The sequence below is a fragment of the Mustelus asterias genome, chromosome 14 (assembly GCF_964213995.1).
Source record: "Mustelus asterias chromosome 14, sMusAst1.hap1.1, whole genome shotgun sequence".
NCBI lineage: Eukaryota > Metazoa > Chordata > Chondrichthyes > Carcharhiniformes > Triakidae > Mustelus > Mustelus asterias.
In genome coordinates this window covers 87,959,759-87,984,666 of record NC_135814.1, presented here as the reverse complement: position 1 = coordinate 87,984,666, position 24,908 = coordinate 87,959,759, and the positions used below count along the sequence as shown (strand labels likewise).

At 46.5% G+C, this 24,908-nt stretch overlaps 2 protein-coding genes across 2 annotated transcripts in view; one reads left to right on the top strand and one right to left on the bottom strand.

The window, feature by feature from the left end:
- lancl1 (LanC antibiotic synthetase component C-like 1 (bacterial)) overlaps positions 1 to 24,908 on the bottom strand; it is a 683,707-nt gene that overhangs the window by 153,791 nt on the left and 505,008 nt on the right. The gene's annotated exons all lie outside the window — the stretch shown is intronic.
- cps1 (carbamoyl-phosphate synthase 1, mitochondrial) overlaps positions 1 to 24,908 on the top strand; it is a 147,117-nt gene that overhangs the window by 81,416 nt on the left and 40,793 nt on the right. Inside the window, exons 22-26 of the mRNA XM_078228805.1 lie at positions 10,174 to 10,315; positions 13,645 to 13,710; positions 13,796 to 13,859; positions 18,184 to 18,365; positions 19,458 to 19,652. Coding sequence (XP_078084931.1) covers positions 10,174 to 10,315; positions 13,645 to 13,710; positions 13,796 to 13,859; positions 18,184 to 18,365; positions 19,458 to 19,652 — 649 coding nt within the window. The remainder of the gene's footprint in view (positions 1 to 10,173; positions 10,316 to 13,644; positions 13,711 to 13,795; positions 13,860 to 18,183; positions 18,366 to 19,457; positions 19,653 to 24,908) is intronic.

The following is a 24,908-nucleotide window of genomic DNA, read 5'->3' as shown; positions in this document are numbered from 1 at the left end:
CAATTGCCCCTTAGTGTCCTGAGATGCGTAGGGTAGAGGGATTAGTGGGTAAAATATGTAGGGATATAGGGATAGGACCTGGGTGGGATTGTGGTCGGTGCAGACTCGATGGGCCGAATGGCCTCTTTCTGTACTGTAGGGTTTCTATGAGTTCTCTCCTGTTCCACGTTCTACCCGAAGCCTCACCCTCAGTGGTCACATGACAATGTCAAACTACACGACACAAGGGTTCACGAGGGCATTTCTCCAAACATCTCTCATGAAGAGAGAAATTGCACACACCGTCATTTGTATTTGCAGGTAACCCACATACTCATCACAACCAACAAGAAACCGTTCATTCTGGCCTATCTCATTTTTGTCCGCCTCTACACATGTGTTGCATATTTCGGGTGGGATTCACTCCCGCCACCCCCCCCCCCCCCAAACTCCCGCACGGCATGTTTCTTGGGGGGGGCGGGAGGCCTCCAGCCATTGGCCAGATCTTCTAGTCTCACCATTGTTGATGGGATTGTTGATGGGATTTCCCATTGAATCTATCCCACGCCACGGGAAAAGCCATGGTGGGGGTCCACTGACAGCGGGACCGGAAGATCCCGCTGGCGGGAAGGGCTGGAAAATCCCGCCCAAAATCTTTAAATGGTTCAGGGGTGTGATTTTCCGGCCTCACTCGCCGCAAAACTGGAAAATCATGCCCGAGGTCAACGAACCTTTACATGGTCTTTCCCCCCCACCCTCTTCACATGCCCCAATTCCCGTGACGGGCGGGACAGGAAAATTCCTCCTCTGGTTTTCCAGTGGTAGGCGTGTAGGTTGTTGTTGATTGCCCGTCTGGTGTCTGCTGGTTCCTGGGGTGATGTTGCCACTCCTGGGAGTGTTGTTGCTATGACGATTGTTGCTACTGATCCTTTGCGTTTGTTGGTGAGCAGTTGACTTCTGGGCCTGATGGTTGTTTCATTTCTTGTTCAGTTGGTGAAATAAACTCTTCCTGACCAGCTGACCTTTGTAAAGGGGCAGTTCCAAGGTGGCATGTGGGTCTTCAGTCATGGCGGTAGATCTGGTTGTTCATTTCTATGTGTACATTTGAGGTGACAACTGCTTTACACAGGCTGGAACTTGCCAAATGGCCTGAGGTTTGTTGAGTGGGTTGAATGTTTGCACTCTGACCAGCTCGCCAACTCTCTGCTCTGATGTGACCGTTTCATCAAAGTGAAATTTCTGGCATTTCACTTCGATTTTGTTATTCGCTCCTGCTACTACTTCTGGCTTCAGTCGTTTTTTAGCTGTTGGAAGAGTAGTTTCAGCGTGAAGGGGAGGTGGTGGCCTAGTGGTATTATCGCTCAACTATTAATCCAGTAACTCAGCTAATGTTCTGGGGACCCGGGTTTGAATCCCACCAGATGGTGGAATTTAAATTCAATAAAAAATATCTGGAATTAAGAATCTACTGATGACCATGAAGTTATTGTCGATTGTCGGAAAAACCCATCTGGTTCACTGATGTCCTTTAGGAAAGAAATTCTGCCGTCCTTACCCTGTCTGGCCTACATGTGACTCCAGAGCCACAGCAATGTGGTTGACTCTCAACTGCCCTCTGAAAGTTCACCACCACCTTCTCAAGGGCAACTAGGAATGGGCAATAAATGCTGGCCAGCCAACGACACCCATGTTCCATGAATGAATAAAAAAAACAGATGAGTCGCTGGACTGGACTAATTTCCATACCTTCAGTAAGCATGTTTCTTCACTACAAGATCACCTGGTACATGCCTGTGCTGGATTTACTGTTTTATGGTTCCTTTGGTAATTTTCACCACTACCTCGGCCTTTCCATTTGACTGTGGATAGTGTGTGGACGATGTCTTATGCTGAATCTCCCAGTCATTTGTGACGTGTCTGAATTCTGCAGTGAGGGCCATTGTCACTCATCACACTGTCAGGAATGTCATGATGATGAAGTGTGCCATCGCTTTCTCCCATCTCACTGGCAGTCATTGACGTCAGCTTCTCTACTCCCGGCAGTCTGAATAGTCGTTGACTGCAGCAAGATGATCAGTTCTGAAGAGAGTGAAAAGGTCAAACTCCGAGCTTCATCCATGGTCTGTCTGGGAGGTCCTGAGGCATTTAGCTTGCTTAGCTTGATATTCATTACACGCACTGCACTGATTGCTGTGGTCCTTCACCTAATTGCTCGTGTTTGACCAGTAGAGCACTTCACTTACCCTGAGCCCAGACTCAGTTCCTTGATGGCTTGCATGGATGTGCCTCTTTTCTCATCCCTTAAGGGAGAATGACTGCACTTCCTTTGCGCAAGATGCCATCTTAGGCAATCATTTCATCTCTGTCTGCCCAATACTCTCTTCCAGCAGCAGGAGCGCCCTGGATGGTTTCAGGCCATCCTTTCAACACTACATCCTGCAGCACTTGGACATCTCATTGTGTCGTTTGTTTGATCTGAGCTGGATGCTTGTCTGTTAGATTCAGTGGGTGGGATTTTGCGGCCGCACTCACCCTAAAACTGGAAAATCCCGCCCGAGGTCAACGGACCTGTGCATGGTTCCCCCCACCCTGCCCGCTACGATTCCTGTGGTGGGCACGACGGGAAAATTCCCCCCAATGTCTCTGCTGGATTGCTGACTTCCTGAGCAAAGCAACGTTAAAGAGGCATCTTGACAGATACATGAATAGGCAGGGAATAGAGGGATACGGACCGTGTAGTGGCAAAAGGTCTTTAGAACGGTGTCATGTGTCGGCACAGGCTTGATGAGCCGAAGGGCCTGATCCTGTACTGTTCTTTGTTCTGGGGTCGTGCTGTTGTTTCTCATTGAATTTGGAACGTGTCACACTCTGTCCTGGTATCATTAACTTCCTGCAAAGGGATTTCAGCTCTCGACAGTGTGTCAGTGACATACGCCTGCTTCCTCTGCTGCCCTTCACTTACAAACGATATCTCTACACTTTGAGCAGATAGCAGTGGCTTAAGAAAGATGCTCTGAAGCAGCTTTTGGTCAGATTCTACCCTCAGTTTGTCTCTCCCAAACAGGCACTGAATAAGAAGCATTTAGACGAGCACTTGGGAATGCCATTGTGTATGAGGCCAAGTGTTCCTTGTGTACCAAGGAAAATGGGATTAGAATAGATAAACATAGAAACTGGAAGCACTGTAGGCCATTCGGCCCTTCGAGCCTGCTCCACCATTCATTTTGATCATGGTTGATCATCAAATTCAATATCCTGAGCCCCCTTTCCCCCCCATCATATCCCTTGATCCCTTTAGCCCCAAGAACTATGTCTAATTTCTTCTTGAAATCAAACAATGTTTTGGCCTCAACTACTTTCTGTGGTAGTGAATTCCACACATTCACCACCCTTTGGGTGAAGAAATTTCTCCTCACCTCCATTCTAAAAGATTTACCCTTTATCCTCAAACTATGACCCCTAGTTCTGGACTCCCCCACCATTGGGAACATTCTTTCTGAATCTACACTGTCTAACCCTGTTAGAATTTTATAAGTTTCTATGAGATCCTCTCTCACTCTTCTAAACTCCAATGAATATAATCCTAATGGGTTTAGTCCAATGGTTCCCAAACTTTTTTCACTGGGCCGCACTTTCAGAATAGAAATTTGCTTGCGCCACACCAAATTTTGTATTGATAAGAAATACATTCAAAAACAAAAAAAAAACAACATCTAGCAGTGCTTGATTCATAACATAGAACGGCGATTCTGGATCACAACGTGGACTCGGATCGTCCTCAGCATCACTTGATGCTCTTGCTCTCACTTTGGAAAAATATCTATCCATGTTTGAATGTTTCTTTGATTGTCCTTGAATCTTCCCGCCACACTTGCCATCCTCTCTCGCCGCACCAGTGTGGGCGCGCCGCACCCTTTGGGAACCACTGGCTTAGTCTCTCCTCATATGGCAGACCTGCCATCCCAGGAATCAGCCTGGTAAACCTTCGCTGTACTCCCTCTATAACAAGGACATCCTTCCTCAGATAAGGACACCAAATCCGCACACAATACTCCAGGTGTGGCCTCACCAATGCCCTATACAATTTTGCAGCAAAACATCCCTATTCCTCTACTCAAATCCTCTCGCTATGAAGGCCAACATACCATTTGCCTTCTTTACTGCCTGCTGTACCTGCGTGCTTACTTTCAGCAACTGATGCACGAGGACTCCAAGGTCTCGTTGAGTATCCACCTCTCTCAATTTATACCCATTCAAGTAATAATCTGTCTTCCTATTATTGCTCCCAAAGTGGATAATCTCACATTTATCCACATTATACTGCATCTGCCATGCAGATGCCCACACACTCAGCCTGTCCAAATCACACTGAAGCATCTCTGCAGCCTCCTCACAGCTCACCCTCCCACCCAACTTTGTATCATCTGCAAATTTAGAGATAATACATTCAGTTCCCTCTTCCAAATCAGAAACCCACCAGTCACTGACTGCCAATCAGAAAAGGACCCATTTATGCCAACTCTTTGCTTCCTATGTGCTAACCAGCTTTCTATCCATCTCAAGGCATTACCTGCAATCCCACATGCTTTAACTTTACATAGTAGCTGTTAGGTGAGACCTTGTTGAAAGCCTTCTGAAAGTCTAAATAAACCACATCCACTGGTTCTCCTCAGTCAACTCTACTAGTTACACCGTCAAAAAATTCTAATAGATTTGTCAAGCATGATTTCTCTTTTGTAAACCCATGCTGACTTTGTCTGATTATATCACTGCTTTCCAAATGCCGAGTTATGAAATCCTTGATAATGGACTCTAGCTACTTCCTCAGTACTGATGTTAGGGTCACTAGTCGAGAGTTCCCTGCTTTCTCTCTACCTCCCTTTTTGAATAGCGGGCTTGCAGTATCTACCCTCCAATCTGTAGAACCAGTCCAGAGTCCAAAGAATTTTGTAAAATAACCACCAATGGATCTACTATTTCCAGGGCCACTCCCTTAAGTACTCTGGGATGAAAATGATCAGGACCTGGAGATTTATCCACCTTCAATCCCATCAATTTCCCCCAAACCATTTCTCTATTAATGCTGATTTCCTTCAGCTCCTCACTAAAACATGTTTCTCTCAGCACTTCTGGCACATTATTCATGTCTTCGCAAAGGAAGACATGAATAAAGTACAAGATAGGTGCTTGATGGCCGGTGCAGACACGATGGGCTGAAGGGCCTCTTTTTGCACTGTTAAACTGACTCCAAGATGTTCAGAAACAAAGAGCAGAGCCAGTCACTCTTTCTCAATCGGCGTATTGCGTGAGTTAATTTGTGTCAACACTCTGAATGCAATTTATCCTTTGTTGCATCAGAATTGCTCTAAATCCTATCTCGCTGGGTGACTTTGTTGCTGATACGATAGAATCTCAGTACGGGCATGGCCGTCACTAATTATTTGATGCGAGTGAAATCTGCTTCTTGTTCATTGCCTCAGTGCCACCTGCTTTACAGTCAGCTTGCGTAGAGAGAGGGTTCACAGTCTGATGACAAATTGAGCAAGAACCTTGCTACGTTGGTCACAAAGCCAACAAACGGTTACACCACGTTCACGTTTGTAGGTTGCTACATCTCTGCTGTAACTCGCACCTTATCAGGATCAGGGCAAAGTCCCTCTGCCACCAGTTCATCATCTGTATACTTGACTTCAGTGCAGTTTATTCTTGCCCAGTTTCCTGTTTGTTGCACAAGTTCTCTCTAACAGTCTCACTCGATTCTGATCACAGTCTATAATGGCTTCTTCCATCAGATCTCCACCGCCACAGACTGGCAGATCATTCACGATTGCTTTGACTCCTAGAAGGTCATTGGCTATCTGATGCTGCCTGCATTGAGACTCTTCCAGAGCAGCGAAAATGCCTGTGCCACCACCTGTACCTCAAGAATGGCATCCAGATAATAGTCAGGAAAATGCTGCGTTCATCCAACTCCACTTGCTGTATCCATCCTTCCTATCTAGGGAGGTAAAGCCTTGGCAAGCGGCAGCAATGTTCCTCCAGTAGTTGTTTTTGGTAAATGCTGCTTCCTTCACTCCATTGTCCTGTGCTGGAAGGTCAGAGCTGCCCCCCAGCAAAGTGCAAAGCTTCATTAGTTTCCCCCATCAATACACTTCAGCTGGTGACTCACCACTTCAGACCGCCTGCACACGTCAATAGCTTCCTTGAGAGTAAGTTTCTCTTCTCTCGATAGATGTGTCCTCACATGAATCACAGAATCCCTACAGTGCAGGAGGAGGCCATTCGACCCATCAGGCCTGCAGCGACAACAATCCCACCCACGCCCTATTACCGTAACCCCACATATTTATCCTGCTAATCCCCCTGACATTAAGGGGCAATTTTAGCATGGCCAATCAACCTAACCCGCACATCTTTGGACTGTGGGAGGAAACCGGAGCATCTGGAGGAAACCCATGCAGACATGGGGAGAATGTGCAAACTCCGCACAGTGACCTGAGGTTGGAATTGAACTCGGGTCCCTGGCGCTGTGAGGCAGCAGTGCTAACCACTGTGCCACGTGGGATCTGTTGTTCCTAAAACAATCCTGTCTCATCGTTCAGTTGCTCAAATTCACAATGTTCAGCTAGGCATCTCAATACAGTCACATAGTGATCAATATCCTCTCCCTCTCCCTGAACTCTGGTGTTGAACACCTAGTGTTCATAAATAACATTAGTAGCGGGTTCCAATTGCATCTACAATGTTAATCCAGAAAGAACTCTTCAAATGTAGACAATAAAAATATAACAGAACATACTCCAACTTGTACTGGGGCCTCAACTATTTACCATTTATATAGACGATCTGGAGGAGGGGACTGAGTGTAGGGTAACAAAGTTTGCAGACGACACAAAGATAAGTGGAAAAGTGAATCGTGTGGAGGGCGTAGAAGGTCTGCAGAGAGATTTGGACAGGCTGAGTGAGTGGGTGAGGATCTGGCAGATGGAGTATAACGTTGACAAATCTGAGGTTATTCACTTTGGAGGAAATAATAGCAAATTGGATTATTATCTAAATGGAAAAAAATTACAACATGCTACTGTGCAAAGGGACCTGGGGGTTCTTGTGCATGAGACGCAAAAACCCAGTCTGCAGGTACAACAGGTGATCAAGAAGGCAAATGGGATGTTGGCCTATATCGCAAGGGGGATAGAATATAAAAGCAGAGATGTCTTGCTGCATCTGTACAGGGCATTGGTGAGGCCGCAGCTGGAATACTGTGTGCAGTATTGGTCCCCTTATTTGCGGAAGGATATATTGGCCTTGGAGGGAGTGCAGAGAAGGTTCACCAGGTTGATACCAGAGATGAGGGGTGTTGATTATGAGGAGAGACTGAGCAGATTGGTTTTGTACTCGTTGGAATTTAGAAGGCTGAGGGGGGATCTTATAGAGACCTATAAGATAATGAAGGGGCTGGATAGGGTAGAGGTGGAGAGATTCTTTCCACTTAGAAAGGAAGCTAGAACGAGAGGGCACAGCCTCAAAATAAAGGGGGGTCAGTTTAGGACAGAGTTGAGGAGGAACTTCTTCTCTCAGAGGGTGTTGAATCTCTGGAATTCTCTGCCCACTGAAGTGGTGGAGGCTACCTCGTTGAATATGTTTAAATCACGGATAGATGGATTCCTGATCGGTAAGGGAATTAGGGGTTATGAGGATCAGGCGGGTAAGTGGAACTGATCCACTTCAGATCAGCCATGATCTTATTGAATGGCGGGGCAAGCTCGAGGGGCTAGATGGCCTACTCCTGCTCCTATTTCTTATGTTCTTATGTTATAAATCAAAGAAAAGGTTTAATAAAGAAACTTCATTACTCTCAACTTGAGGCCTCACCAAGTTACCCCACAATTCCCAACATGTTCTAATTTATACTGAGTCAGCTGGTCAGCTGATCATCACATCATTCTGTCATTGGTTATATGGTTTACTGGGTCAGCTGACCCTTACAACTTGTTGTCATTGATCACATTACAACAGATCCAGTGTTATCACTGGTTACATTCCAACATACAAGGCCTTCCAAAGTTTTACCAGGCTGGTTTTTCTGCTCCTCAGTGAGGTCTAGGCTGCAATACAGCTTACAGCACTCTTTCCCCAGCATTGATAACCGTGTTGCTGCTCACATATGTTCTGGTTTCTTGTTCAACCCTGTGGCAGTTTCATAGTTCTGCCATTGCAAATGGAAGAATTTCCAAAATGTTTCCAATATCTCCCTTCATCTCCACAGAAGTTGATACTGGAGCACTCAGAGCCTGACTGACTCAGCCAGCAGTCAATGTCCTGTACAAAGCTGCAGTCTGAAGTTTCGCTGCTCTCTGCTCTGTCTTACAGTGGCTGTCTCTCTTACAGCCATCAAAATCCACTCACTATTCAACTGCAAACTCCTGGCGCCATGTTTTATGTGCCGTGGAAAACTGGCTTCTGCACTTCCGCTCAAAATAACTCCACTGAATATATTCCTCCAATGAGCAGCCATCCATCACAACTCTGTTTTGCATCCCTTTGTGAATTTTATATTCTCGCTGCTTTCTGCAAATCGCTTTCTCGGATTAAGTTTGCATTGGTGCGAGAGTTAGGGGGTGGCATACCCAGGTACCTGGTGAAGCTGCCCTATTCCTACTCAACTGTTCACCTTCATCCCAACTGTGTCCTGGATTTTATTTCCATCCCATCCCTCCATTCCTGAAACCACACGGAGTAATATTGCCAAATTGAAGGCTCATCAGAGCAGGGTTGGAACTTTCCAACCTCATTTCATACGAGCCCAGTCCATCATGCAAAGCAGCCTCCCATCCATTGATCCATCTACACTTCCTGCTGCCTCGGAAAAGCAGCCAGCATAATTAAGGACCCCAAACATACTCTCTTCCACCTTTTTCCGCCGGGAAAAAGATACAAAAGTCTGAGGACACATACCAACCAACTCAAGAATGGCTTCTTCCCTGCTGAGGTCAGACTTTTGAATGGACCTACTTTGTATTACGTTGATCTTTCTCTGCACCCTATCTGTAGCTGCAACATTATATTCTGCACCCTCTCCTTTCCTTCCCCCTATGTACTCTATGAACGGTATGCTTTATCTGGACAGCATGCAAGAAACAATACTTTTCACTGTATCCCAATACATGTGACAATAATAAATTAAATCAAATATGAATTCTCTTATAGCGAAATTTTATTGCAAATCTTTTCCTCTTTTCGGATGGCACGGTGGCACAGTGGTTAGTGCTGCTGCCTCACAGTGCCAGGGACCCGGGTTCGATTCCCGGCTTGGGTCACTGTCTGTGCAGAGTCTGCACGTTCTCCCCGTGTCTGCGTGGGTTTCCTCTGGGTGCTCCGGTTTCCTCCCACAGTCCAAAGATGGGCGGGTTAGGTGGATTGGCCATGCTAAATTGCCCCTAGTGTCAGGGGAATTAGCAGGGTAAATATGTGGGGTTCTGGGAATAGGGCCTGGGTGGGATTGTGGTCAGTGCAGCCTCGATGGGCCGAATGGCCTTCTTCTGCACTGTAGGAATTCTATGATTCTATGAATGGAAAGAGGGATTCTTCACTTGGCCACCTTGGTTGGTTTGAATTCCAAAGGTCTTGTCTAGCTGAACTGTAGAACCATCTCAGTATATGTGAGCTGATTTATTTCTGTACCAAGGACATTGCCATGAGAATCCTTTCGTAGTATTGATAAAAAGTAAGCATATCCCACACCAAATCCTGTTCACTGGTGACTTGTATTTGATGACCTATATCTGCATTGAAAGGTGGCCATTGAGCAGGTGGGAAGGAGGATAGTGTCCCCAGTCTGTGGGAGGGTTTCATTTTGGTCATGGGGTGAGGGCGTCGCTGGTAGAGCCAGCATTTGCTGTCCATTTCCGATTGCTTTGAGACGGTGATGGTGAGACGCCTTCTTGAACTGCTGCAATCCATGATGATAGAAGCTGAAAGCTGCCATTGGAGGTGGTGGAAGCCAGAAGCTTCTGTCCTTATCCATAGATCTGCTAGGCCTCAGGCCTCACCCAGGCAAGGGTACTCAGGGGGTTGTGAGTCTCTGACCTACAACCCAAGCCCAATGGGTGTATGGTTGCATTAACAAAGCATGGAAGAATTAATTGTACTGCTTTCACATTGCGTTGTTGCATTAACTGCTTTGGTCTCTTCCAGTGAAACCATCACGGACGAGTTGCTGTTAAAAGCAAAGCAAGACGGGTTTTCAGACCGACAGATTGGGGACTGTATTGGCCTAACTGAACTGGATGCCAGGAAACTGAGGGTACAAAGGAACATTAAACCACAGATTAAACAGGTCAGTCACTTGTTGTACTCTGCGAGCTGTGAGCGTGCATGCCCCTATCTGTATTGGAGATCATCATTCTCAGCAGTGCAGAGTCAGAACACGGTCCTGCCCTCACTCTCTCAACGCTCGAGTCATCTGATCTGAAGCAAGACAGCAATCTGAATCATAAAACTGTGCAGCACAAAAAGCCATTCAGCCCATCATCAGACCCAACATTCACCTGGAGTATTGGGGAGATGGTGGCGTAGTGGTATTGTCGCTGGACTAGTAATCCAAAGACCTAGGGTAATGCTCTGGGGATCCAGGTTCGAATCCCGCCACGGCAGACGGTGGAATTTGAATTCAATTTAAAAAAACCTGGAAGTCTACTAATGACCATGAAACCATTGTCGATTGTCGGAAAAACCCATCTGGTTCACTAATGTTCTTTAAGGAAGGAAATCTGTCGCCCTTACCTGGCCTACATGTGACTCCAGACCCACAGCAATGTGGTTGACTCTTAACTACCCTCCAAGGGCAACTAGGGATGGGCAATAAATGCCGGCCAGCCAGCGATGCCCATGTCCCAGGAATAAATAAAAAAGAGTAATCCAGCCACAATATTCAAATATCTGCTTCAAATATTTCTTCCATTTTCCTTTACGAGGTCTCTACACCAACCATTCCCTGGACTGAACGACCCCAAACACCAAAACAAGCCTCATGAAGAAATTACTACTAATTTTCGCTCCTCCTTCTTGGTAAAATTTTTAACTGATTAACCCTCGCACGACTGACCAACCAGAGGGAATAGAGACTTTCCTTATCTGCTCCCCATCGTAACTCTTTAGCATTTAATCTGCTGCAAGTTCTTTCTGCTTTAGCTACTTCTTTTAACTAGAGTCTCTATGCTGTATACTCCAGTAGCAATTCTGGAGTCGCAGTGCTCTGCACTCTAACCATCTTCCTGAAGGTTCTACACTACATTGTAGCTATCCTCCTAACTCTTGCTCTGTCAAGCCTGGATGTTATAATACTTAACCTCAGGTTCGAATCCGTCCAAATCTTTACATCTTCCGATCTTTGTAACCTCTTCCATCCCATTCTCCTAGATATCTGCACCCCTCTAAATCTGGCCTTTGCAAATTCCTGCGTTTATGTGGGTATACGTTCAGCTGCTTGGATCCAAAACGCTACGATTTTCTTCCTAAACCTTCCTACCTCCCGATCTTACCCTTCTACTTTTAGATGTCTCCTTAAAACCTCTGACTGCATCTGGTGTCAGATTTTGAATAGATTTGATTTGATTTATTATTGTCACATGTATTGGGATACAGTGAAAAGTAGGGGGGGAGGGGTGATTTTCCCAACCCGCTGCACTGTGTTTGTAGCGCAGCGGGCCTGGAGACTTGAGTGGAGGCTGTTTCGCGGGCTCCCCGCTGGGCGTCACGGTCTCCGCATCTCCCAGTGCCAGATTTCCAGCACCGTCAGCTCTGCGCCAGAAATCGGCGCGGAGCTGCAGAGATTATTTAAATCATAATTTGCATTCAATTTAAATAACATTAGCGAACCCGGGACTGAGGTCTCTGGGCCCGCTAGCCTCCCCGCCTCATCCCTGCCAGGAGTGGTTCACTCCAGCCGGGTTTGGCATAGCTCCCCTCTTGTGGGAAGCTGGCAGCCCGACCACTCTGGAGTGAAGAGGGGGCAATCAAAGACCTGGCCAGAGGGTCGGGGGGCCGGGGAGTGTTACCCCAGGGCATTGCCAGCTTGGCAGTGCCAGCCTGGGCCCCCTGGCACTGCCCATGGGGCAAAGTGCCAGTGCCCATGGGGTATGTTGGCACTGCCCACTGGGCATTGGGCAGTGCCAAGTGGGTGTGGCCTAATGGGGGGAAGGGCCTAATGGGGGGCAGGGCCTCCGTGAGGTGATCAGTGGGGGTGGGGGGAGTCCTGCTGCCACTCTGCACTTGGGCTGAGTGACAGAGGGAGTGAGGTCAGCAATTGGGCTGGGCATCGGGGTGGAGGGGCACCTGCTGGGGAGGCCGGGGCAGCCGGTGGGGATGGGGGGGGTGGGGGGCGGGGGACTGGGAGATTGGAGCTGTGGGGGTGGGGTGTGGGGAGGAGGTCGAGGGTGGTTTGGGCATGTTCGGGGGACCAGTGATTGGGCCGTGGGGGGGTCACATGGCCGGCGATGCGAGGTCGCAGGGCTGACCAGCGATCAGGAGGTCAGTAGACAGGGGCCACTGCACATGCGCTGATCTCGGCACTGACAGATCCCTCTGACTCCTAACATTAAAACCCAACATGGCTGGACACAGAGTCAACACTCATACACCTCCCAGGATGGTTCTGGGTTTGCCTCTATAAAAATGATAACTATGTGTGGGATTTTTCATGTGATAAGCTATGTAAGACAGGTTAATTAGCGTTGCAAAAAGGGGGAAGGCTGGCAGCACTTTCTGGAGAGCCAGCATGGGCTGAATGGGCCGAACGGCTTCCTTTGCTGTAAAACACTCTGAGGTTACAATTTTGTCAAGGACACAAACAGAGCAGTCGTGGATCGGTTATTGTATACTATCATCGTGTAACACCGGGTTAAAACTAGCACAGTTCAATCTTGGCTCGACAGAATTGGGCATGTTTTGGGTGTGATATCCGATGGCACCCAGACAGAAATCTCTCTGCCAAGGGAAATATCGAAGTTACAAGGCCCCCAGAGGATTGACTAATAAACTTTGAGAGGCAGAGAAGGAACTTTGAAGAGGTACATCATTGAATCATACATAGAATCCTGACAGTGCAGAAGAGGCCATTCAGCCCATCGAGTCTGCACTGACCCTCTGACAGAGTACCATACCCAGGTCCCGCCCTATTTCTGTAACCCCACACATTTCCCATGACTAATGCATCTAACCTACACATCTTGGGAGACTAAGGGGCAGTTTAGCACGGCCAATCCACCTAACCTGCACATTTTTAGACTGTGAGAGGAAACTGGAGCACCCGGAGGAAACCCACGCAGACACGGGGCGAGTGTGCAAACTCCACACAGACAGTGATCCAAGCCGGGAATCGAACCCAGGTCCCTGGCGCTGTGAGGCAGCAGCGCTAACCACTGTGCCACCGTGCTGCCCTTAATAATATACAATATTATTTTACAGCATGCCAAGATAGTCAAACAGAGGGTGTTAAGATAAAACTGGTGAAAGAAATGTTTGGGGAAATATCAGGAAAAAGTCGCACATAGAGTGGAATGTTCTCCTGAATGAATAATGAGGGAGGCTTTGGACTAAGACTAGGCCAACTAAGATGGCCCGAATGGCCAGCCCCATTCACTCTCACCTATTGTTTTTCCTTGCCAGATTGACACGCTTGCCGCGGAGTATCCGGCTATCACCAATTACCTGTACTCCACCTACCATGGCGAGGTGAGTCTTGCTCAGTTAACTCTTTTATTGACGAGTTTCCGCTGTACGTTTGATCAAACACCGATGAATGCTGTTTGTGTTTCAGGAGCACGATTTGGATTTCAATGACCATGGAATCATGGTGCTGGGTTGTGGACCGTATCATATAGGTAAAACCTCAAAGAAAGAAGACTACCCAGCCCACACTCCCATTTTCGAGCCCTGTTCCCGACCCATTCACAGCACTGAAACACCCCTTCAGGAAGTGACAGCTGACTGGGACTGTGCCGCACTCTCCCTCCTCTCCCTCAGTCTCTACAACCTCAAATGGCCAAGCTCTTTTCGATTTTCTAACTGGGTGGCACAGCCATTGATTCTTATTATTTCAGCTGACTCACCCACAGTGGCATCTTTTCCTATTGTTATCTCTCGAGCCCCCGAAGTGTTTATCCTTGCGCCCGCCCCCCCTCCCCACCCCCCACCCCCCGCTTCTTCCTCTTCTACATGCTGCTCCTAGCCAACATTATCCGAAGACATAGTTTTACAGCACAGAAGGAGGCCCTTCAGCCCATTGTGTCGAGCTGACTATCAAGCACCTATCTATTCTAATCCCAGTTTCCAGCACTTGATCAGTAGCCTTGTCCGCTATGGCACTTCAGATGCTCATCTCAATGTTGTGAGGGTTCCTGCCTCTATCACACTTTCAAGCAGTTTCAGATTCCCATCGCCCTCTGGGTAAAATGGTTTCTTCTCAAATCCCCTCCAAATCCCCTGCCCCTTACCTTAAATCTACGCCTCCTGGTTATTGCCCCCTCTACTAAGGGGAAAAGTTTCTTCCTATCTACCCTATCTATATCCCTCATAATTTTGTACACCTCAATCAGGTTCCCCTTCAGCCTTCACTGCTCCAAGGGAAACAACCCCAGCCTAACCAGCCTCTCTTCATAGCTGAGAGACTCCGGCCCAGGCAACATCCTGCTGAATCTTCTCTGCACTCTTTCGAGTGCAATCACATCCTTCCAATAGTGTGGCAACCAGAACTGCACACATTACCCTAGCTGTAGCCTAACATGTGTTTAATACAGCTCCGTCATAACCTCCCTGTTCTTCTATGCCTCGGCTAATAAAGGCAAGTATCTCATATGTCTTCTTAACCACCTTATCTACCTGTCCTGCTGCCTTCAGGGATCTTTGGACATGCACCCCAAGAACTCTCTGATCCTCTGTACTGCCCAGCGTTGTACCGTTTGTTGTGTGTTTCCTTGCATTGTTAGTCCTCCCAAAGTGCATCACCTCACACATTTTTTCAGGGTTAAGTTCTATTTGCTACTTTTCTGTCCATCTAACTGGCCCATTTATATCACCCTGTGATCTAAAGCTTCCTCCCTCACTGTTTACCACACCACCAGTTTTTGTGTCACCTGCAAACTTAATGAACGTACCCCCCATATAGCTGTCTAGGCCATTAATGTACACCACAAACAGCCAGGGACCCAACAGTGATCCCTGCGGTACACCACTGGACAAAGTCTACCTGTCGCATAGGCTCTTACCTTCTTGATCAGTCTCCCATGCGGGATCTTGTCCAAAGCCTTATTGAAGTCCATGTCGACTACATCCACTGCACTGCCCTCATCGACAAACCTAGTCACCTCCTTGAAGAATTCAGTCAGATTTCTTAGACATGATCTCGTCCTGACAAAGCCATGCTGACTATCCTTGATTAATCCTGGTCTCTCCAAGTGGAGATTAATTCTGTTCCTCAGAATTTTTTCCAGTAATTTCCTGACCATTGATGTTAGACTCAGTGGTCTGTAATTACCTGGTTTTTCCCTACTTTCTGATCCCATGTCCTCCACATGAAGGTGATCTAATTCCACCTTCTGAATGTCGCTTACAAACTTTTGCTGCTTCTTTGACTGAAACCTTGTCACATTGTCTCCTGGTTGGTTTTCCATTCTTTAAAGTCTATAAATATCAGCTCATCCATAATTCTGCCGCTGTGCCCTAACTCGCCCTGAGCTCCGTTCCCGACCACTCCTGTTGCTTGCTGATCTCCCAATGCCTCCAATTTACAATTCTCATCCTTCTTAGTACACCTGAGTGTTGCAATTGCTTCACTTTAACCTCGTGGCACTGATGGCAGCCCCAATAGATTGATGGGCTGAAGCGTGGGTTTCCACACAGCAATCTTCAGCCTGAGTCTTGCATTGTTGCTCCTGAGCGATTGTCGTGTCGGGGAGCAGACCTGATACGTGCTTCCGTCTGCAATCGGCCCCCGAATAGGCAGATTAACCAGCAGCCCCCATGAAACGCATGCTGAGACGGGCTGGGTGCTGTCGGGGTTGCGGGGGGGGGGGGCGGGGGGGGGGGGGTAATGGGCAGAGGGTGGGCACGGAGTGAAGTGTGGGTGCAGACTGATGCTCTCTGAAGGTTAACAGCTGCTGTGGAGCTCCCTCCGGGGGGTGCAGCGCTGTAAAAATGAAATGAGCTCGATAAATGGTTAGGTTGATTGGCCATGCTAAAATTGCCCCTTAGTGTCCTGAGATGTGTAGGTTAGAGGGATTCGTGGATAAATATGTAGGGATATGGGGGTAGGGCCTGGGTGGGATTGTGGTCGGTGCAGACTCGATGGGCCGAATGGCCTCTTTCTGCACTGTAGGGTTTCTATGATTCTATGAAAATGCTACAAACGGTGTCAAAAACCACAAACTCAACAACATGACAGCAGACCCTCAGCATCTCCTCCTTCAAACCTCTTTTATTTAATCCTAGGGGCGGCACGGTGGCACAGTGGTTCGCACCGCTGCTTCACAGCGCCAGGGACCCGGGTTCGATTCCGGCATAGGGTCACTCTCTGTGTGGAGTTTGTACGTCCTCCCTGTGTCTGCGTGGGTTTCCTCCGGGTGCTCCGGTTTCCTCCCACAGTGCGAAAGATTGGCCATGCTAAATTGCCCCTTAGTGTCAGGGGGATTAGCAGGGGAAATATGTGGGGCTATGGGGATAGGGTCTGGGTGGGATTGTGGTCAGTGCAGGCTCGATGGGCCGAATGGCCTCCTTCAGCACTAGAGATTCTATGATTCTAAACATTTACCCCGCCCTGGATGTTAGCCATCTCCTCCCACTGCTCACTCTATACAAACTAAGTGTTAATACGATCAAGCATAACTTAGTATGAGAACCCACCAGCCAGGCAAGCTCAACCCATCGGACTGTCTTTCATGACATCTATTTCCAACAGTCAGTCCGAGTGGTTGTGAAGAAAATGTTGCTGAAGAACATCTTAACCTCGTAAGCCTAATGCAACGGTAAATCTAGCTGACACCAAAACAAAATGAAATGTAGCAACTAGTTATGACAGCTAAAGTATAAAGTTTATTGATTAGTGTCACAAATATGCTTACATTAACACTGCAATGAAGTTACTGTGAAAATCCCCTAGTCGCCACACTCCGGCACCTGTTCGGGTACACGGAGGGAGAATTTATCATGGCCAATGCACCTAACCAGCACGTCTTTCGGGCTGTGAGAGGAAACCGGAGCATCCGGAGGAAACCCACGCAGACACGGAGAGAACCTGCAGACTCCACACAGACAGTGACCCAAGCCGGGAATCGAACCGGGTCCCTGGCGCTGTGAGGCAGCAGTGCTAACCACTGTGCCACCGCACCATGGAATGACAAAATTGGAAAGACAAGATTGACTATTTTTGAAATGATCTCACAGCTACAATCACTCTGATCCTGTGTTATGCGGCAACCACATTTCTATTCTGCAGCCATGGAGAGAATATGTTATAGAAATAGCACAAGATGGTCACCAGGGAATTGTTAAAATCAGGTAACTCCTTTGAGAAGAGGTACAGTTCGCTGGAACGGACTGTATGGTGGAACCATAAAATCAGTCAGGGTTTGCCACATCAAGCAACCGTAACGTCAAAACCTTGTGATCAGTGAGAATGTCCAAACTACCCCCAGAATTATGGGTTGTAGTTAATGTTGTTTCCCAGATGTTCACACTGGGGAACAGCTGCTCAATATCACTGCTAACTATAGCAGATTCGCAGTCTTGCAGAAATAATTACGTCGACCTCAACAAAGTAAGGAGCCTAACAACACCAGGTTAAAGTCCAACAGGTTTATTTGGTAGCAAACGCCACCATTTGGCCACCAAATGGTGGCGTTTGGTGGCGTTTGCTACCAAATAAACCTGTTGGACTTTAACCTGGTGTTGTTAGACTCCTTACTGTGTTTACCCCAGTCCAACGCCGGCATCTCCACATCATGACCTCAACAAAAGCAGCCATCCCAGACGCAACCATCCCAGACGCAGCCATCTCAGACGCAGCCATCCCAGACGCAGCCATCCCAAACCTTGACCTGATTCTCACTTTGTTTGCAGACTGTGTGTGGTAGTTTTAATTCAGCAGAGTGAACCATGCAGTTATGCTCTGTGCAGTGACTGACATTTCAGCTCAGAATCCTGTGCCTGCAGGTAGCAGTGTGGAGTTTGACTGGTGCGCGGTCTCCAGTATCCGCACCCTGAGGCAGCTGGGGAAGAAGACGGTGGTGGTAAACCACAACCCAGAGACCGTGAGCACAGACTTCGACGAGTGCGACAGGCTTTACTTTGAAGAGCTTTCGCTGGAAAGGATTTTGGATATCTACGAACAGGAGGTGAGACGTCAGCGAATGGCCTGCCCCAGCCAGGGTCTGTCCACTGGCGCTGTCAAACTGTCCATTCAAACATAGTCCTAGCATATGATTTATTCTTGAAGTAATGAAAAATAATCAGTGCGTTTCCTTTATTATAAATGGTTGAGGGTCTCGATGCGACGTATTGTTGCGAAGTTGAGTTTGTGAAGTTGGAATTTGATGGTGGTAAAGATGTAAAAAAATTGTAAAAAATGCTAGAGGGAAAAAACATTGCACGGTCGCTTTAAAAGCTGGTTTTGTTTCAGTGCGTTGAGGTTTAAAATGTAAAGTACATCCAGAGTCTAAGCTGAAACATTTGTACCAGAAGGTCAAGCAGTAGTCTTGACAAGACAGCCTGTTTTTTAAAAATTTTGCCCAATCAATTTAAAACAGCCACTCAGCGACCAACAACCTATAAGATTTGAATTTGATGATGTTGGTAACATCAGACCAATCCTATTGTAGGAAAATTGATAGGTCATCACAGGTATAAAAGAGAGTGCAGGGGGGAGAAACAGGAGAGCAACAGAAAGACTGCCACCTCTCAAGCCTTGAGAGGGAGAGAGCAGCACTCAACTCTGCCAGCTTCAGATATCTCTTAAGAGAATGAACCATCTAACTAGTGAAAGGTACCAAATCAGAAAGAACTTGCAGACAGAGGAATCAACAGAAGAACTCCAAAAGTTTCCGAAAGCTACAAAACCTGGTTGTATATTTTGAGAGTGACTGAATTCTATCAGTATATTTTTTTGTTAATGAATGGGCATTGTATTTATTTGAACAGCATTCCATTGGAATCTTATTTTATTCGGTATATTACTTGTTTAGTTAAAGTTCCCTATTAGTTAAACACTAAACGTTACTGAAGGACAGTGCACCTTCCCACACACTTTTAACCGATTACAAGGTGAGGTATTCCTCTTTGGGGGATTCGCCGTTACATCTTAAAGGGGACAACTTCCGCGTCATAACAGTATTGATCAGTGGGTTGGTAGTTTGCAGTGAGATGTATTGATTAATGGAAATTCTCAGTGAAGCGCTTTGAGTAATGAGATTGTGACTTCCTTTCCTCAGAGTTGCAAGGGCTCTATCATTTCTGTCGGTGGACAGATTCCAAACAATCTGGCTGTCCCGTTGTACAAGTACGGTGTGAACATCTTGGGCACGAATCCAATGCAGATTGACCGAGCTGAGGATCGTGCCGTCTTCTCCGGTGTCCTCGATGAGCTGCAGATTTCCCAGGCTTCATGGATGGCTGTCAACTCATTGGTAAATAAATTCATTCCTGTCAAATCTAATGAAGGCCATAAAATAAGGAATGGGTGAGGTTCAGTGTATACATCGTCGGGAAGGATGGGGATTCTGGTAATCTGAAGTGTAGATGCAAACTATTACAAACTTATATTGCAGATGCCTCAATGTTTGAAGAGGAATGTTCTCAATTTGTAGTCGCTGCCCCCAGAGCTTGAATCTGTCACTAATTTAGTTGTTTTGCATAAATATAAAAGAGCATTTTAGAATTATAATATTCTATCTCTTTTATAGTGGCTATAGTGGGTGGCACAGTGGTTAACACTGCAGCTTCACAGCGCCAGGGACCCGGGTTCAATTCCCGGCTTGGGTCACTGTCTGTGTGGAGTTTGCACATTCTCCCAGTGTCTGCGTGGATTTCCTTCGGGTGCTCCGGTTTCCTCCCACAGTCCGAAAGACGTTCTGGTTAGGTGCATTAACCATGCTAAATTCTCCCACAGTGTCCCTGAACAGGAGTGTGGCGACTAGGGGATTTTCACAGTAACTTCATTGCAGAGCTAATGTAAGCCTACATGTGACACTAATAATAAATAAAATAAATAAACTGATCTGTATTTCCTGCATTGACAGAGGGCAGGCAGCATTTGTAGAATGTGGGTAGCTTTGGAAAAGGGTGGCAGCAAAGCATTGTGGGGAGTGTGTGGGCAGCGAGGTGCCATCCTCTCCTTCAAGCCCAGATTTCATTGGTGTGACCCAGGAACTGATTTCTGTCAGCTAGGTTCATGAAGGGTGACGAGGTCAAAGTAGATAAATGGATTGAAGGTACAGATGAGTGATGAATTATCTGAATCCAAACAGTCCTGCCTCTGTAGGCCATTCCTGTAGTTTCTATATTCTTACTGAGATACTGTCAGGAACACTGGACTGTGGGGAAGACTTAATCCAATATCTTATAATGACAAATTGCATCTATGTAGCGTCTTTACACAACAATAATAATATCTCAGGGTGCTTCACAGCTCCATGTTCAACCACCAAACCTAAGAAGGAGATATTGAAAATAAAAGTAGAAGGTTCTGGAAAGGCTCTTGGAAGGCAGACAGTATTGTTGGATTTAGAGATCAGCTTGATGACCTGAATTCAGAAGAGGTTAATTTGGATGACCACAGCTTGGTCAAAGGGACAAAATGTAAGCAGAAGAGAGAGTTTCGGGAGAGAATTGCAGACTTTATGGGTTAGGCAGCTGAAGGTATGGCCACCAATGAATGAGAGGTGGAAGTGGGGTTTGTTTTATTATTGTCACCTGTATTGGTATACAGTGAAAAGTATTGTTTCAGACAAAGCATACCGTACAGAGGGTACATAGGAGAGAAGGAAAGGAGAGGGTGTAGGATATAGTGTTACAGTCACAGCTAGGGTGTAGAGAAAGATCAACTTAATATATGGTAGGTCTATTCAAAAGTCTGATGGCAGCAGGGAAGAAGCTGTTCTTGAGTTGATTGGTACATGACCTCAGACAAGAAGACACAATTGGAGGTGCACAAACCACAGAACCTTTACAGTGCAGAAGGGAACCATGCGGCCCATCAAGTTAGCACTGACTCTCTGAAAGGGCATTTTCCCTAACCCCACTCCCCTTCCTTATCTCTGTAACCTTACACATTCTTCCTTTGCAGATAGCAATTCAATTCCTTTGGAATACCTCGATCAATCCTGTCTCCATCACCCTCTCAGGAAGGTCATTCCAGATTCCAACCACCTTCTGGGTGAAAATATTTTTCCTCGCTTCACTTTTACTCCTTTTGCCCTTTATATAGAATCTGTGCCTCTAGTTCTTGGTGTATCCTTGAGGATACAGAAGGCTGAGAAGATGCTAAAAGTGTCCATCAGGTGATCAGAAAGCGTGAATGGCAGAACAGATACAGATTGTTAGAGGACTGCCTGAGGAGTGTGGCAGTTGCCCTGAAAGGGGTAGGCGGTGGGGGTGGGGGGGGGGGGGGGGGGGTGGTGGTGGAGGGGGGCGTGATGGAGGCGGGGGTGAAGGAGAGCTGGAATGGAGAAGTGGAAAACTGGAAGTGAGAGAGGAAGATGATAAAATGCATGTATGAGATGAATTGAAATATAATAAATGGAAATGGGGTGAAGGTGGAGGGAAGAGTTCATCCTCTGAAGTTGCTGAACTCAATGTTCAGTCCGGAAGGCTGTAAAATGCCTGATCAGAAGATGAGGTACTGTTCCTTCAGTTTGCTGTGGGGTTCGCTAGAACAGTGCAAAAGGTCAAAGGCGGACATCATGGGTCACATTGCAAGCTTCCCTTGAGAAGAATATTCAAAAGAAGAATCTGCACACCTTCAAGAAGAACAAGTTGCATTTTATAAAAAGAATTTACAACATGGAAGAAAATAAGAATAATATGTAAAGAAGAGAATGTCCAGAAATATGATGAAGAGCTCCAACTGAACGTCTTATCCATACAGGGTGAATCACATCGATTCTGAGTGATTTCGAAGTTAAGTGGACAATCTAATAGGATGGAGGTTGATAATGGTGCCGCAGTATCTTTAACTCCTGAGACTACATATCAACAAAAGCTGAAGCATCTTCCTTTAGAGCTAGCTGACGTGGTTTTAAGGACACGCTTGGAAGAGATCACGCCGTTAAAAGTTTGCAATCTTGGTCAATGTAGAGTTGAGTGGACAAACAGCGGAATTGCCTCTCCCTGTGGCCCATGGTAATTTCCCAGCTCTACTTGGGAGATCACGTTTGGAGAATATAAAGCTTAACTGGAGTGTTGTCAACACCATGGTGGATGCCAAAACTCCACAGCACCTTCTGGGCAAATATAAGAATGTATTCGAAGAGATACTTGGCTCAGTGAAGGCAGTTCACCTGAAACACAAGATAAAGCTTAATAGTCAACCAAAAAGCCTCAAAGCAAGAGCAGTGCCATATGCAATTCATCCCAAAGTTGAAGAAGAATTAGTCTAACTTGCTAACACTGGTGTGTTAGAGTCGGTTACAATGAGTGACTGGGCTACTCCCATCGTACCTGCCATGAAACCAGATGGTTCAGTTCCTGTTTGTGGCGATTTAAAAAATAAATCCAGTCACATGATTTGATGGTGATGTCATTGGGGTGTTGCAGAGGCTGCTGTTCTGCTTTCAGTTTGCATTCTGTAGAGGCAGAAGATTCTATAATAAATCTGTTGTAGGTTAGTTTGAACCTCCGTGTGCAAAACACAGCTTTTCCTTAATGTTTAAAACTCACAACCCCGAACATGGTTAGGATATTACACTATCCATTCTGGGTAAGTTTAGTAAACCTTCCCTGAACTGCCTCTAATGGATTTACATTTTTCCTTAAATGAGGAGACATACAGTAAACTGTTCTCAAGATGTGGTCTCTCCAATGCTCTGTCCCTCCTTTAGTAATCAATTCTCCGCAAAATAATTGACAACATTCTGTTATCTTGTCTAATTACTTCTTGCACCTGTATACTAGCCTTTGTTATTCATGGACCAGGACACCCAGGTCCCTCTGCACCTCAGAGCTCTGTAACCTCTCACCATTTAGATAATAAGCTTCTTTCTTATTCTTCCTGCAAAAATTGACAATTTTTGTATTTTCCAACAGCATACTCCATTTGCCAGGTTTTTTGCCCACTTATTAACCTACCTATGTCCCTTTGTAGCCTCTTTATGTCCGCTTCACAAGTTACTTTTCTACCTATCTTTGTGTCATTAGCAAGTTTAGGAACCATACCTTCAGTCGCTTTATCCAAGTCATTTATATATGTGCTTTTGAAGTTAAGAACTATTTTCACCACAGTTAACAATGCTTTCAACCTTCATATCATCTGCAAATTATGAAACCATGCCCTGCACACCACAACAGAGGCCATTGAGGCCCCCCCAGGAAGTCTGGGGTAAGGGCTGGTCCCCCTGGGCAGTGTCAGTCTGGCCCCCTGGCACTGCCCAAGAGACAAACTGGCAATGCCCAAGGGGCACCTTGACACTGCCACTGGGCAAGGGGCTGGGCTGGAGGGCGTGGGAATATCTACTCTCTGCTACTTCCTAAGAATGATGTGGGGATGCCGGCGTTGGACTGGGGTAAACACAGTAAGGAGTCTAACAACACCAGGTTAAAGTCCAACAGGTTTATTTGGTAGCAAACGCCACTAGCTTTCGGAGCGCTGCTCCTTCGTCAGGTGAGTAGGCGACTCACCTGACGAAGGAGCAGCGCTCCGAAAGCTAGTGGCATTTGCTACCAAATAAACCTGTTGGACTTTAACCTGGTGTTGTGAGACTCCTTACTTCCTAAGAAATCAGTAATGTTGGTCAAATCAGATTTTCTCTGTTGAAGTCCATGCTGACTGCCCATTACAGAGTTATATTTCTAATTTCCAGATGTTCCTCTATGCTCTTTAGTGAAGACTCCATTCTTTTTCCTGCCACTGATGTTAATCTGACTGGCCTAGAAAGGACATGTTCTGCACTCCTCCCTTAAATAGAGGAATCATATTAGCTATCCCCTGGGCTGATACCTCTTTCTGACATATCTTAAATATGATTCATTTCTGTCGAGCTGCAGGTGGAACAGGAATGACGGAGTGGTGATAAAATGTAGAGCAAAAGCTACCAGATATTTCTCTGTGACAACTTGAATAAGTTAAACAGGGGAGGGACTACAGACCATCACAGAAATCTTGCTGCCATTTCTGTTGGTGGGATTTTACGGTCCCACCGATGGCACACCCCCACCGCGGGTTTCCTGATGGTAAGGGGTGCGTTCAGTGGGAAACCCCGTTGACAATAGCAGGACCGTAAGATCCCACCTCCAGTGAGCGATGCTCCACCTCCCGCCGCCGTGAAACACACCACAGAGGGGAGGAAAATCTTGCCCTTATGTCATTATTGTGTCTTTCACATAGGACCATATATGCAGTCTTCCTTACTTCCATCTTTTTGTCTAACTACAAGTCTGTAAATCTACCTGTGATTTCACCCCACAACACATCACAGGAATGAATCTGCCACTGGTTTAGTATCTTGACCATCTTTCCTTCCAAATATTCAGTCTGAGAAGTGACAAGGGAAAATAGAACAGAAAATACTGAGAACACACAACAGGCCAGCCAGCTTCAGATATGACGATATATATTTATATCATGTTTCTTGTGAAGGGAATGTTTTAAACTTCAGCTCTGATTACAGTGCCGATTTGTCTGCCCCAGGCAGCCCACATGCTGAGAATGTAGAAGAATAATTGACCTT